The sequence below is a fragment of the Asterias amurensis genome, chromosome 2, assembly GCF_032118995.1.
Source record: "Asterias amurensis chromosome 2, ASM3211899v1".
NCBI classification, from domain to species: Eukaryota; Metazoa; Echinodermata; class Asteroidea; order Forcipulatida; family Asteriidae; genus Asterias; species Asterias amurensis.
The window spans coordinates 14,294,180-14,310,237 of NC_092649.1; the positions used below are offsets into that span (position 1 = coordinate 14,294,180).

The 16,058-nt window shown below is 43.5% G+C and overlaps 1 protein-coding gene across 1 annotated transcript; it reads left to right on the forward strand.

Moving 5' to 3' along the window:
- The first annotated feature begins 73 nt into the window (after positions 1 to 73).
- Positions 74 to 15,557, forward strand: LOC139954317 (G-patch domain and KOW motifs-containing protein-like). Its single transcript, XM_071954069.1, has 10 exons — positions 74 to 236; positions 1,161 to 1,393; positions 6,705 to 6,844; positions 7,692 to 7,798; positions 8,823 to 9,024; positions 9,991 to 10,123; positions 11,215 to 11,563; positions 12,313 to 12,512; positions 13,400 to 13,485; positions 14,406 to 15,557. The coding sequence occupies exons 1-10, from the start codon at positions 82 to 84 to the stop codon at positions 14,544 to 14,546; spliced, it is 1,746 nt and encodes a 581-aa protein (XP_071810170.1). The 5' UTR covers positions 74 to 81; the 3' UTR covers positions 14,547 to 15,557.
- Positions 15,558 to 16,058: the final 501 nt, after the last annotated feature.

Genomic DNA, 16,058 nt, shown 5'->3' on the forward strand with positions numbered 1-16,058 from the left:
GTTCAATAAATAAACACGTTTTGGAGACGCTCGTTTGTAAAAAGTTATCGACGGCTGTTTTACGAGAGCAATACGAACAAAATGGCCGAGCCTGAAGGTGAGAAAACAATTCTTGGTCAGGAAAAGAAACCGTTTTCATTCGTTTTACTGAAGAAAAAAGATGCGAAAGTCTTGGAGAAGAAAGAGGTCAAAGAAACTGACTTTGTTCATGCGTTAGAAGGAAAGGAAGTTAAAAGGTTGGTGTCAATACAGAAAAATAAAGTGCATTTACCGGTATTTATTTTAAATCAAAGTTTTGTTTGGCCTGTGTTAAGAACTTGAGTGTTGTTTCTTTCATTTCATGATTCCAATTAGTCCTAGGTGACTGGGTCTACAGTATGCCATGGCGTTGCTTGTTGTTTAATTATTTAAGATCAGCAGATTCAATTTTCAGGTCATGTTATGATGGCTGGTCAATTATGGCCTTAAATATAAAATATAGACTTGACACTTGATTTGACTCATCTTTGCATACAAATGCATTGCATGGGGATGTATGTACCAAGTTCATGTAGTATACTGTGTGTGTCCGCAAGGAACAGTTCAGGCAACCATTATAATTTATAAGAGTAAGAGTAAGACTAATAAAATAAGAGAAGAAATGGATGGCCAAGTTTCTTTCTGGTAGTGGCTGCTGAATGCGCCACAGCACCTTCCTTGTTCAGTTGTTTGCAAACCCTTAGTTTCATACAATTTTTACAACTTTTTTATACACAAGTACACAAGTTGATTTTGGTCTCATAAACAATATCTCAACTCAAAGACCTGTCTGTTTGATAACATGGGCTTTGTTTGAGATGCCCATCACGCCCTTAGCTAAAGCTGTTGCACAACAAAGAAGATCCCCACCAAAATTTAAGAAAGTAACCCAGAAGGCCAGACACACTGAACAACATGTGCCTCTCCTTCGTCACATTTTGTCACATGGACATGTGGACTCTGTTTCAATTTAAATTGACAGGAAAAAACAAATAAACACCCCAACAAACAGACAGACTTGGTATTTTACTAACTGCAAAGATTTGTCTGTACCTGAAAATTAAGATTTGACATCAAGAAAGTAACAGTCTAGAAATCACTCATGAATTACTTAACTTTTATTTTTAAAATTTTATTCACAGCACAAAACCCAAAGAAAAGGAAAAGCTGCTTGTCATCCCGCTGATAAAACGCAATGATTATGGTCGTCATGGAAATAGACAATCAGATAAGGGTGAGAAGTCGGATGACAAGCTAACATCAAACCAGATTGGACAGCCCAAGGTGCAAGACGGTGAACAGCCAAAATCTGAGATTGGTGAAAAACCCAAGGAAAACAATCTTGAAGATGATGCAGTCAAAGAAATAATCAAAGGTTAGAATTTTGAAATAATATCGTTCGTACATGTTTAATGACCGAGGATCATATCACACAAGGCAATTTACAAGCAATTCACATTTGAACGTTCACATATTTGTCTTGGGGATCGTAAGACATTGTTAACAAAATAACTCATTATGCTACCAAAGTGGTCCTATAGCATGCACTGCAGTTAGTTGCTTCCAAGTTGCCTATAGACGATATGACCTCTGACGTCACACGAAAACCATTACATGATTCGCGCGCATACCGCCGTGCAAAACCCTTTGTGTTTTGGCAGCCAGCTAGAAAGTATATGCAATCTTACCATGACTACGTGTCTTTTTGCCCTGCTAAACATATACAGTGTTTTGTCAACACAAGGCCGTTTAAATGTAAACTTAGGTCTCATCGTCTCACCCACCCATCTAACTGTAAGACACCCTTACCCGATTCAATACTCAATCTCTCAGCAAGGACTATAACTAAGATGAGTAGTCCCACCCTTCCCACTTCCGAGTGAACCTTCTCATGTTCTCACAACTCAGAACGTATTTGTAATCACCCAGAGTTTGATAACTAACCTTCCAACCACCCCTAGGAAATAGAGCCTCCCCTATACCCACAGTGCAGCTCAGCCCTACCACCCATCCCCAGGAATTAGAGCCTCCCCTATACCCACAGAGCAGCTCAGCCCTACCACCCATCCCCAGGAATTAGAGCCTCCCCTATACCCATAGTGCAGCTCAGCCATACCATCCATCCCCAGGAATTAGAGCCTCCCCTATACCGACAGTGCAGCTCAGCCCTACCACCCATCCCCAGGAATTAGAGCCTCCCCTATACCACAGTGCAGCTCAGCCCTACCACCCATCCTCAGGAATTAGAGCCTTCGCTATACCCACAGTGCAGCTCAGCCCTACCACCCATCCCCAGGAATTAGAGCCTCCCCTATACCCACAGTGCAGCTCAGCCCTACCACCCATCCCCAGGAATTGGAGCCTCCCCTATACCCACAGTGCAGCTCAGCCATACCACCCATCCCCAGGAATTAGAGCCTCCCCTATACCCATAGTGCAGCTCAGCCCTACCACTCATCCCCAGGAATTAGAGTCTCCCCTATACCCACAATGCGCTCAGCCCTACCACCCATCCCCAGGAATTAGAGCCTCCCATATACCTACAGTGCAGCTCAGCCCTACCGCCCATCCCCGGGAATTAGAGCCTCCCCTATACCCACAGTGCAGCTCAGCCCTACCACCCATCCCCAGGAATTTGAGCCTCCCCTATACCCACAGTGAAGCTCAGCCCTCAACACCCATCCCCAGGAATTAGAGCCTCCCCTTTACCCACAGTGCAGGTCAACCCTACCACCCATCCCCAGGAATTAGAGCCTCCCCTATACCCACAGTGCAGCTCAGCCCTACCACCCATCCCCAGGAATTAGAGCCTCCCCTATACCCACAGTGCAGCTCAGCCCTACCACCCATCCCCAGGAATTAGAGCCTTCGCTATACCCACAGTGCAGCTCAGCCCTACCACCCATCCCCAGGAATTGGCACCTCCCCTATACCCACAGTGAAGCTCAGCCCTCAACACCCATCCCCAGGAGTTAGAGCCTCCCCTATACCCACAGTGCAGCTCAGCCATACCACCCATCCCCAGGAATTACAGACTCCCCTATACCCACAGTGCAGCTCAGCCCTACCACCCATCCCCAAGAATTAGAGCCTCCCCTATACCCACAGAGCAGCTCAGCCGTACCACCCATCCCCAGGAATTAGAGCCTCCCCTATACCCACAGTGCAGCTCAGCCCTACCACCCATCCCCAGGAATTACAGCCTCCCCTATACCCACAGTGCACATCAGCCATACCACCTATCCCTAGGAATTAGAGCCTCCCCTATACCCATAATGCAGCTCAGCCATACCACCCATCCCCAGGAATCAGAGCCTCCCATATACCCACAGAGCAGCTCAGCCATACCACCCATCCCCAGGAATTACAGACTCCCCTATACCCACAGTGCAGCTCAGCCCTACCACCCATCCCCAGGAATAAGAGCCTCCCTTATACCCACAGAGCAGCTCAGCCATACACCACCCATCCCCAAGAATTAGAGCCTCCCCTATACCCACAGAGCAGCTCAGCCGTACCACCCATCCCCAGGAATTGTAGCCTCCCCTATACCCACAGAACAGCTCAGCCCTACCACCCATCCCTAGGAATTAGAGCCTCCCCTATACCCACAGTGCAGCTCAGCCCTCCCACCCATCCCCAGGAATTAGAGCCTCCCCTATACCCATAGTGCAGCTCAGCCCTACCACCCATCCCCAGGAATTACAGCCTCCCCTATACCCACAGTGCACGTCAGCCATACCACCTATCCCTAGGAATTAGAGCCTCCCCTATACACATAATGCAGCTCAGCCATACCACCCATCCCCAGGAATTAGAGCCTCCCCTATACCCACAGTGCAGCTCAGCCCTACCACTCATCCCCAGGAATTAGAGCCTCCCCTATACCCACAGAGCAGCTCACCCCTACCACCCATCTCCAGGAATTACAGCCTCCCCTATACCCACAGTGCACGTCAGCCATACCACCTATCCCTAGGAATTAGAGCCTCCCCTATACCCACAGTGCAGCTCAGCCCTACCACCCATCCCCAGGAATTGGAGCCTCCCCTATACCCACAGTGCAGCTCAGCTATACCACCCATCCCCAGGAATTAGAGCCTCCCCTATACCCATAGTGCAGCTCAGTCCTACCACTCATCCCCAGGAATTAGAGTCTCCCCTATACCCACAGTGCAGCTCAGCCCTACCACCCATCCCCAGGAATTAGAGCCTCCCCTATACCTACAGTGCAGCTCAGCCCTACCAACCATCCCCAGGAATTAGAGCCTCCCCTATACCCACAGTGCAGCTCAGCCCTACCACCCATCCCCAGGAATTAGAGCCTCCCCTCTACCTACAGTGCAGCTCAGCCATACCACCCATCCCCAGGAATTGGAGCCTCCCCTATACCCATAGTGCAACTCAGCCCAACCACTCATCCCCAGGAATTAGAGCCTCCCCTATACCCATAGTGCAGCTCAGCCCTACCACCCATCCCCAGGAATTACAGCCTCCCCTATACCCACAGTGCACGTCAGCCATACCACCTATCCCTAGGAATTAGAGCCTCCCCTATACACATAATGCAGCTCAGCCATACCACCCATCCCCAGGAATTAGAGCCTCCCCTATACCCACAGTGCAGCTCAGCCCTACCACTCATCCCCAGGAATTAGAGCCTCCCCTATACCCACAGAGCAGCTCACCCCTACCACCCATCTCCAGGAATTACAGCCTCCCCTATACCCACAGTGCACGTCAGCCATACCACCTATCCCTAGGAATTAGAGCCTCCCCTATACCCACAGTGCAGCTCAGCCCTACCACCCATCCCCAGGAATTGGAGCCTCCCCTATACCCACAGTGCAGCTCAGCTATACCACCCATCCCCAGGAATTAGAGTCTCCCCTATACCCACAGTGCAGCTCAGCCCTACCACCCATCCCCAGGAATTAGAGCCTCCCCTATACCTACAGTGCAGCTCAGCCCTACCAACCATCCCCAGGAATTAGAGCCTCCCCTATACCCACAGTGCAGCTCAGCCCTACCACCCATCCCCAGGAATTAGAGCCTCCCCTATACCCATAGTGCAACTCAGCCCAACCACTCATCCCCAGGAATTAGAGCCTCCCCTATACCCACAGTGCAGCTCAGCCCAACCACTCATCCCCAGGAATTAGAGCCTCCCCTATACCCACAGTGCAGCTCAGCCCTACCAACCATCCCCAGGAATTAGAGTCTCCCCTATACCCACAGTGCAGCTCAGCCCTACCACCCATCCCCAGGAATTAGAGCCTCCCCTATACCTACAGTGCAGCTCAGCCCTACCAACCATCCCCAGGAATTAGAGCCTCCCCTATACCCACAGTGCAGCTCAGCCCTACCACCCATCCCCAGGAATTAGAGCCTCCCCTATACCCATAGTGCAACTCAGCCCAACCACTCATCCCCAGGAATTAGAGCCTCCCCTATACCCACAGTGCAGCTCAGCCCAACCACTCATCCCCAGGAATTAGAGCCTCCCCTATACCCACAGTGCAGCTCAGCCCTACCAACCATCCCCAGGAATTAGAGTCTCCCCTATACCCACAGTGCAGCTCAGCCCTACCACCCGTCCCCAGGAATTAGAGTCTCCCCTATACCCACAGTGCAGCTCAGCCCTACCAACCATCCCCAGGAATTAGAGTCTCCCCTATACCCACAGTGCAGCTCAGCCCTACCAACCATCCCCAGGAATTAAAGCCTCCCCTATACCCACAGTGCAGCTCAGCCCTACCACCCATAGTTTGTGTTACATACTCAGTGCCTTGAGTACCTTGTTTGGTAGATACGTGCGCTAAATAAGACTTCGATATTATGTTTATTTGTATTTATTCGGAGGCCTTTTTTTTCCAAAGTTTATTTACCCATTTTGTGTCTTAAAAACATGTGATTAAATTCTTAAAATATGGTTTGGAAAAAGTGTTATAAAAAAACAATAATCCTGTCTGAATGACTGCATTGTAGTCTCTTCTGTTTGTCATCAGTGCACACTTACTCTGATAAAAACACTTTTTCCCAGAAAAATGTCAGACTGTGTGTCCTGTGTGGAAAACTGTTGATGTTTTGTATTAAACATCAAGCCTCAAGTTCTTTTTCAAATCTTAAACCAAAATGTTATCGTTTGTTTAAAGCACTAGACACTTTGTAATATACTCAAAATAACTGTACCTGTAAGCCTAAAAACTTCATTGGTAACGAGCAATGGAAAGCTGTTGATAAAACATTGTTCGTGAGAAACAACTCCCTCTGAAATGTAATTACACTAAAAAAAAACAGCCTTTTATTATGCGTCTGAGGGCACATAAAGTAATGCAACATTTCTTTTTTCTTTCTCCGTATTCTCTCGCAAATTCGATGACCAATTGAGCCCAAACTTTCACAGGTTTGTTTTTGTATGCATGCATGTTAGGATACACAGATTGAGAATACTGGTCAGGTCTTTGCCAATAACCAAACATGTTAAGTGCTTTTAACTGTCAAGAAAATCTTGAAAATACTGAAAAACGTTTGAAGAACAAATTTAAGTTGAATTTTGTTTGGATGCTATTTTATTGATGTACTAGGTCTTTGTCTAATTTATTTAGATAAAATGATGTTGTGATGTCCCTGTCTGATGAATATATTGAGTTATGATTTGACCTATTCATGATTTATTTCTATAGATGCAGCTCTATATAATGATGATTGGGAGGGGCGAGGCAAGGAAGACTTGAATCTTACAATCCCAATCCTGATGCAGAATCAAGTTCCTGAGGGATTTGAGACGGATGGTAAACTTGATGTCTCCATCAGACCTAATGAGGTAAGAGTTATTTATGATGGCGGAGCCATCCAGTGCCTTGAACTCCAAGAACTTGTACAGGCACTGGACACTAGTAAGCCTTTTTGAGGTATGGCGGACGCAATGCTAACACACTGTCAAGTTGTGGTAAATTTGTGCGTCTTGACCACTAGAAATAGAGCGTATGTTATTCAGTGAAGTGCGCATTTTAGGCGACGCGGCGTTTACACGTAAACCTAATGACCACCAACCTGGTGAGCGTGGCATCAGTCGCGGCATGTGACGCGCGGATAACGTCCACCATACCTCAAAAGGGCTTATATGGCAATTACTCAAAATAATTGTTAGCATAAAAACTTACTTGGTAGTGAGCATTGGAGAGCTGTTGATAGTTTACGCTGAAGTAACATAGTTTTTGAGAAAGACGTTATTTCTCAATCAAAATATACAAGGGTGTTTTTTCTTTCATTATTCTCTTGCAACTTCCTTTACCAAAATGAGTAAAAAGACAATTGCAGATTTTTTATTTTATGCATATTATGTTGACATCCACCAAGTGCGAATACTGGTTTTTGACAATCACCAAAGATGTCCAGCGCCTTTAAAAGAGTATTGAATTAGAGTTGAGTAGATTCAGGTAGCTTGCAAATGGAGATTGGAATGTTTGTTTTTAATTTCTTTTCCCCTTTAACAACAGGCAACAAATGCTGACTACAGCCAAGTCCCTATTGAGCAGTTGAGTAATGACCAATAGTGTCCACTGTCTTTAAAAGAGTATCGCATTGGAGTTGCGTAGATTCGAGTAGCTTCTAAATGGAGATAAGATTGTTTTTTTTTCACTTTCTTTCTTTTTCCCCTTGAACAACAGGCAACAAATGCTGACTACAGCCAAGTTCCTATTGAGCAGTTTGGTCTTGCAATGCTAAGGGGAATGGGCTGGAATCAAGGCGAGGGAATAGGTGGAAAGATGAAGAAGTGAGTACCTGGTATGGATCAAGAAGGTTGTCAGGACTGCACTGGAAAAGTCCTTTGATTCTTTATTGACCACTCTAAGTTAAACAGATTTTTGTTTATACATATCTAAAACTGTTGTAATCACTTGTAAGTAGTGTTGGTTCTAAAAAGAACCGCTGGTTGACAACTCATATTTTGATCAGTATGCTCTGAACGCCTTCAGGAGAAAGAGCATACTGATCGAACGCTGAGTTGTCAACCGCCTGTTCTTTTCAGAACCAACACTATTCAAAAAAGATTACAACATGGGCTACCACTAACCTTACCTAATTATTCTCCCACCATGCAAAGTTTCAAATCCTACTTCCATAAAGCTGAACACACATAAAAGTGCTTAACTTTGATAATTTTTCAACTTGTTACCACATCAACCTACTTATCAACCAGGTTTTTTGACCCTTTTATTTGGAGAGTCTCTAACCAAAAACACTAATGGGGCTAGGGTTTCAGTTAGTTGTTGAACTAACAACATTTCGATGAACCACCAATGATGAGAAAGCTATTGAGTGACCATTGCTAGTCACAGTGGAATGATTCCTATACTCATTTCTTATATTAATCTCATTAGTTTAAGTCTGAGGTGGTTCTAAAAAAAATATACTGGGTAACGAGCAATAGAGAGATGTTGATAGTATAAATTATTGTGAAAAACGGCTCCCCCTGAAGCGATGCAGTGTTTGAAAAAGAAGTAATTTCTCACTCAAACATTTGAATTGATTTCCAGACCTCAGCTAAGGTCTCGGAAATCAATTATCTGAAAGCACACAACTTTGTGTGACAAGGGTGTTTTTTCTTTCACTAATCTTTGCAACTTCGGCAACCAATTGAGTTCAGTTTTTCATAGGTTTGTTACTTTATGCATATGTTGAGATACACCAAGTGAGAAGACTGGTCTTTGACAATTACCAATAGTGTCCAGTACCTTTAAATGTAAGTGCTAAGTAGAATGATATGAACACAAAAAATTATTTGATCTGTTAACCAGACTTGTGAAGCCCATTGAAGCAGTTCTACGTCCCAAGGGTCAAGGTCTTGGAGCTGATCGACGGCCTGGGGATGAACTTGACCGGAAGAAGATCCGTAAACTTAAACCAGGGGACAAGAGGGTGGAGGAGGAACCACAAGGCTTTGCTAAGGGCGTAGGGGTGTTGGTCACTGGAGGAGCTCATAAAAACCTATATGGAAAGGTAATAGAGGAGTGCTGAGATTCTTATTTGTAAACGAGGCCCAATTTCATGGAGCTTCTTAAAGGCAGTGGACACTGTTGGTCATTGTCAAAGACTAGTCTGCACAGTTGGTGTATCTCAACATATACATAAAATAACAAACCTGTTAAAATTTGCGCTCAATCGTTCATCGAAGTTGCGAGATAATAATGAAAGAAAAACAACCCTTGCAACACGAAGTTGTGTGCGTTTAGAGGGTTGATTTCGAGACCTCAAGTTCTAAACTTGAGGTCTCGAAATCAAATTCGTGGTAAATTGCTTCTTTCTCGAAAACTATGGCACTTCAGAGGGAGCCGTTTCTCACAATGTTTTATACCATCAACCTCTCCCCATAACTCGTAATCAAGAAAGGTTTTATGCCAATAATTATTTTGAGTAATCACCAATAGTGTCCACTGCCTTTAAGCAAATAACATTACTAAGCAGAAATGAGCTGGATACCAGTCACAATTGTACATGTGACATGGTACGACATGTATAGTTTGGCTAGTCGCCTTATTCTGGTAAACATAATCTTGTTGTGCTCAGCTACTTAATGTGCTTAAGCAGCTCTATGAAATTGGGCACATGCATTTACCTCAGAAGTTTCATCCGTGGGGTAGGGGCTTTGGGATGTTTATGTTCCTAGGGATTTTCCTCGGGCAAAGGGGTGGTAACACATGAAGCCCTATCAGGTGAGGTAACATCAATTTTTACATTTACCACTAAGAACCTTTTAAAATAAGACAAGTATTCCTTTGCGCTCTCATAAAGCAGCTTTTACATTTTTTTTTTTATAACATACATTATTAAACGGATTTGTATTGAGTTGTACCTAAGGTGAGAAGAAACAATTTACCAGACTTCTTGAATTTAACTGAACTATTTTCACAATGGAAAGGGTTTTAAAAAAATGTGAAAGCACAATAAGTTGTCATTAAATTACAGATTGAAGGTGTAGATGAGGACAACGCACGTCTAGTCATCAAGCTCGCCCTGAGTGGTCAAGCGGCCACACTCAGTCAGTCTAGTGTCAAGATCGTCGACAAAGATGAGTACAAGAAATTCTCCAGAGACCTTAGTGAGTACTGAGTAACTTTGATTATATACGACATCAATAGGTTCATCAATAGTTTGCCATTTTAGTTTCCCCATGTAGTTCAGGGGCATGCGCTATGGTGACCTCGACCAGAAAGTTGTTTGTCTTTGATGAAGTATTTTCAAGTTTGGTTGAGCGACGACATGATTGTTCCAACCAAACCATTCCTGAGTTTGGGAGCGGTTTCATTAAAACAAAATATTTAGAGTGATTTTAACTTGTACACATTTTTCAGCAACTGAGCTTCTGTTACTTGTTACCACAAAAACCATGTTTATTGACCCCTTGCCCGCACATTACATGCAGTGATTGTGCCATGCTCACCATTTTAAAAGTCAGTAGGCATACATGTAAACCTGCCCCAAATTCGCACGTCGATGTATAATGCACAGTGACACTGACTCCCAAAGGGGCACACTTATCATATCAGAGCCACAACATTTGGGTGACGAGTAGATTATTTTAAGGATTCAAAAAGATCTCAAAGAAACGAATGGGGCTAGGGTTTTAGTTAGTTGTTGAACTAACAACATTTCAATGAACCACCAATGATGAGAAAGCTATTGAGTGACCATTGCTAGTCACAGTGGAATGATTCCTACACTCATTTCTTATATTAATCTCATTAGTTTAAGTCTGAGGTGGTTCTCAAGTTTGGGGTTAGATTAATCTGGGATTCAGCAATGAAACCAAGTTTGCACTGATCACTTCAGCTGTTGTTCTCTATTAAAAAAAATTCTGCCGATATAGACCTTTCTACACATGTTCTATCACAATTTCAAAGGCCCAATTTTTTGCCAACCAAGGTTGAAAAATAAAAACAGATGGCCAAAGTTTGTAAAAATTTCACACAACTATTCAAAAAACAATGTTGATTTTGTTGGAAACAAAGCAATCAATCATGGGAGATATTTTATTTAATTGAAGAGTTGCAGAAAATGTTGAATTTTGTCAGAACATCTGTTAACATGATTGATAGTTTTGCTAACATTCGGCCATCCATGCCAACCAGCGCAGTTTGTTTATCGACAGTGAAATGGTCTTTTAAGCATTTGTATATGTTTTAATTTAAGGTCGGTTTAGCAAGGCGCATGAGGCATCCAAAGAAAAGACAGCAACCCAACGAGACAGGGACCAAGACCACAGTGCAAAATCTACCTCACACCACAGAGATAAAGAGAAAAGAACTCACAGTGATGATAAACACAGAACTAATGATAATGACAAGGACAGTGGTAACCACAGAGACAAATATAGTCATACACACAGGGGCAGTAAGAGAGACACAGATAGTGATAGACATGGTGAAACAAGAGAAAGGAAGCATGACAAACACAGAGATAGACATGATGAGAGAACCAATGAGGATAGAAGGGATGACAGAAGCGAAAAGAGGAGAAAATTAGAAGATACTTACGGCAGGTAAGTATGTTTATTGTACTTAACTAAACGACCAAGGCTAAGAAGTCTATATCATAGTCTTAAGCCGTTGTCTTAAGCCGTTGTTAGGGGGTGAACTAACCGAGCAAATGGGTAACTTTACCTTTTTGAGATTAAAGGGAGATGTTGCCTTGGATCGGGCGAGTTGGTCTATGAAAAGCGTTTAAAACCGTTTGTTATAAAATGCATGGAGTGGTTAGAAAGATGTTTTAAAAGTAGACACACAAATCCACACGCATATGCCTTGAAATTGCTTGGTTTTCCTTATCTGTTGTAAACTAACACGACACACCAGTTTGTGGAGTCAAGTTTTTGACTACATAAAATGGCAGATTTCATAACAAACGGTTTTAAAATGCTTTTCATGGACCAACTCGACCAATTCAAGGCAACGTGTCTCTTTAATGCGGACAGCCCAGGACGTTTTTCTCCTGGGTAACATACCTGACCTGAATGGGTAGTTTAACCAACCTATGTCTGCCAGGTTAAAATTTAGGTCAGTTTATTTTAAATTGCTTTTTTTGTTGAGGAAGCACGTCGGGCGAACAATAAGTGCTTTCTTTTGTTACAATGGATCTTGACAAAATCATGGTCGGCATGTGGACAAGCAGTCTTATTTCAAGCCTTGATGTACGAATTCTGTAATCAAGTCAAGTGGACTTACTGTGGTTAATTTCAAGTTGTGAAAGACGGACAGCACGTTCTGATATTTGTGTTTTTTTTCCATGCAGGGTCAGTCCTCACGAAGAATCCCACAACGGCCACTCGGACCACACAGAGCAGAGACGCTGGCTGAGGCCGGACCTTAGAGTGAGATTCATTGACAAACAGTACAAGAAGGGGAGGTACTACAATACTAAAGTCAACATCGTAGATGTGGCGACCAGAGACACGTGCACCTGCCGAACGGATGATGGGAAACTACTTGACGGTAATTCAGTTATCCCTTATCAGTTAATGATAGTTTCTGTTGGCACCCTGCCCAGTACATGAAGCATAAAGCAGAGGGACAGTTCCAAGTGGCAAACAAGCCACTTTTTTGCCCCCCCCCCCCCTCCAAAAAAAGAAACCACATGCACATTTATCTGAACCAATCACCAGTGGATACAAGTACATTTACAATTATTAAATTTGTTAAGACTACTGAGTTACATGTATGCATCAGTATTTCTTCACAAAATTCTGGCTATTCCTATTGGTGGAGAGCGTGTGTATAATCCTTTGTTTATGACCAGTAAAAAGTGTTGAAGCATGGGCGTGACACGCAAGCTTGCATCTGTGCTTATAAGACAGTTTCTTCATTCCTATTGGCCGAGAGCAATGGCTGGGACAGTTGTGCCACATCACGCGATATGCGCGCAAGCACAGCATTCCCTTATAAGAAGTTGTTTACCCAAGGGCAGCGGAGGGCCTTACCATTTCATAGCTGGAGGGCTGTTGTGTTGAAAGAAATCATTGAACAATTATAGTTTTTGCATTTATTTTACTTTTTGTCCAAAAGTGTTGATGTTTTTGAATGAAAAGGTACTTATGAATGGGAATCAAAGTGTGTTGAGTCGGTTTTCAACTAGTGGTTTAAACCCGGCGAGGCCTGGTTCTTGATAATTTACCTCAACTTCGCCTCGTTGGGATTAAACCACTAGTTGAAAACCTCTTCACCACACATTAAATTTTCCTCGCTGTTTATATTGGTCAGAGGAAAAATAAAATTAACACGGTACCGGTAAGGCCAAACAAAATAGAATAGGTTTTAGAATGTCCTCCAGGCCAGGAATCTGCAATATTGAAAACATTTTATTTGTGTTTTTTTCCTAATAGGTATTGATCAGAGCATGGTGGAGACATTAATACCCAAGACAGAGATGGCGTGTGTTATGATCGTAGCTGGTGGACTCAAAGGACAGGTACTATGCAACTTCTTGCCAAATACAAGGCTCAATGCCCAGTCACACAGGCCGCGATAATGAGAACGAAAACGAGAACAATAAAAATGCGCCCATTCTCATTCAACCAATCGAGGGTATGCATTTTTATCGTTCCCGTTTTCATTCTCATTATAGGGGCCTGTGTGACCGGGCCTCAAGCAACCCTTTTTCAACCCTTGGCTAGACACATTGGGCTAGCCATTGGGGCAGGCCATTGGGGCAAGCGATTGGGGCAAGCCATTGGGGCAAGCCATTGGGGCAGGCCATTGGGGCAGGCCATTGGGGGCAAGCCATTGGGGCTAGACATCAGGGCTAGACATCAGGGCTAGACATCAGGGCTAGACATCAGGGCAAGACATTTGGGCTTGCCACTGAGGCTATCCACCGGGGCTAATCATTCTTGGGCATGTTGGGTAAGCCATTTGGGCAGTTAAGTGGGGCCCAAGCCATTTGGTTTAGCATATTTTGGAGCTAGCCATTTGGGAAGGCCATCAAGGCTATCTAGCCATCCGGGCAAGTCATTGGGGCAAGCCATTGGGGCATGCCATTGCGGTTAGCCCAGGGCAAGCTATTGGGGCAAGCCTTAGGGGCAGGTAATTGGGGCAAGCTATCTTGGCAAGCCATTGGGCATACCTTTGGGGCATTACCTTTGGGGCAAGATATGCGGCTAGCCATCGGTGCAAGCTATTGGGGAAAGACTTTGGGGCTGGCCATTAGGGCAAGTTATCAGGGCTAGACATTTGGGCAAGCTACAGGGGCAAACCATCGTTGCTAGCCATTTGGCTACCCATACATTTAGGGTCAGCATCCATAACTTTTGACTAGCCTGTACGATAATGTTATCAATCTTCTGTAGCCTCTTTTGATCTGTTGTGTGTTTTGTGTTTTTCTTCCTGCAGTTGGGTTCATTAGTAAAGCGAGACAAGACAAGAGCCAAAGCTGACGTCCAACTCCTGAGAGACCGGGACCAGATTAAGAGACTTGACTATGATGATATATGTGAATATGCTGGCAATATACATGATGAGGACGATTACTAGACCGTTTGGAGGTCATAGCAAATTTTGGAAAAACCGTTGTACATGAGCGTGTTATCTTCCTGTATAAACTTACTTCGAAACTGGGGCCAATTTCATAAAGCTGTTAAGCAGAAAATGCTGCTTGACAAATTTCCTTGTTTAAAGCCATTGGACCCTTTCGGTACAGGAAAAAAAAAAAGTTCACAGATTTACAAATAATTTACAGGGTTTACAGAAGGTAATGGTGAAAGACTTCTCTTGAAATATTAGTCCATGAAATGCTTTACTTTTTGAGAAAACGGTTAAAAAAATATAAATTCTCGTTAGCGAGAATTACGGATTTGTAATAAACACATGTCATGACACGGCGAAACGCGCCAAAACAGGAGTGGGTTTTCCTGTTATTTTCTCCCGACTCCGATGTCCGATTGAGTCTAAATTTCCACAGGATCGTTATGTTATATATAAGTTGTGATACACAAAGTGTTGGACTTGGACAATACTGTTTACCGAAAGTGTATAATGGCTTTAACAAAAATTGAGTGGGGCATCAGTCACAAGCAATGTCCACTTATTTAATAATGACTGGTAACCTGTTTCTGTTATAAAGCAATACTGTTTGGTGCTTAGCAAGTTTCTTTGCTTACAGGCTTTATGAAATTGAGCCCCAGTCTACTCCAGGCTTTGCAGCTTTGATGGGAACGATCCTCAATGAATGAGAGCTTCGCTGATGCTTAGGTAATGTCATCTAAATCCATGGCAACAACCAGTGGAAAGGAAATATGTGTGCTCCGAACTGTATACGGTCCTCAATAAAACTGCTTTTGCATGTATTTTGAGCTCCTGGTAAATGGGATTTATTGATCAAGGGTGGTCAACTAAGTATTTGTTTGGCAAAATAAAACATTGGTTTTCTAAGTAAAACATTGACATTCATCGATTTTTTTATTTTGACTGGGTTTTTTTTTCTTCAAATTTATATGCATTTTCTTAAAGGGACACGTTGCCTTGGATCGGTCGAGTTGGTCTTTGGATGCATATGGTTAGAAAGATGTTGTAAAAGTAGAATACAATGATCCACACAAACATGCCTCAAAACTACACGGTTTTCCTTTTACATCGTCGGATAACACGGTCCGCCATTTATGGGAGTCAAATTTTTGACTCCCATATAAATGGCCGATTGTGTTAGTTCGCAAAGTAAAAGGAAAACCACGCAACTTCGAGGCAAATCTGTGTGGATCATTGTATTCTACCTGTAAAACATCTTTCAATCATGAACATTTTTTATAACAAACGGCTTTTTTATTGACCAACTCGTCCGATCCAAGGCAACATGTTCCTTTAAGGACCTTTTGATCATTACATATATAAACCCATGTTGTCTCTACCGAGTTATCGAGTAAGATATTTGCATGCAACATGTCCAACATGTCCAAGGCTAAAAGGGGAAGGCTTGTAAAATAATTCTGGGCCCAATTTCATGGCTCTGCTTATTTATTCCCTGTAAATGTGGAGTACGCACAAGCACAA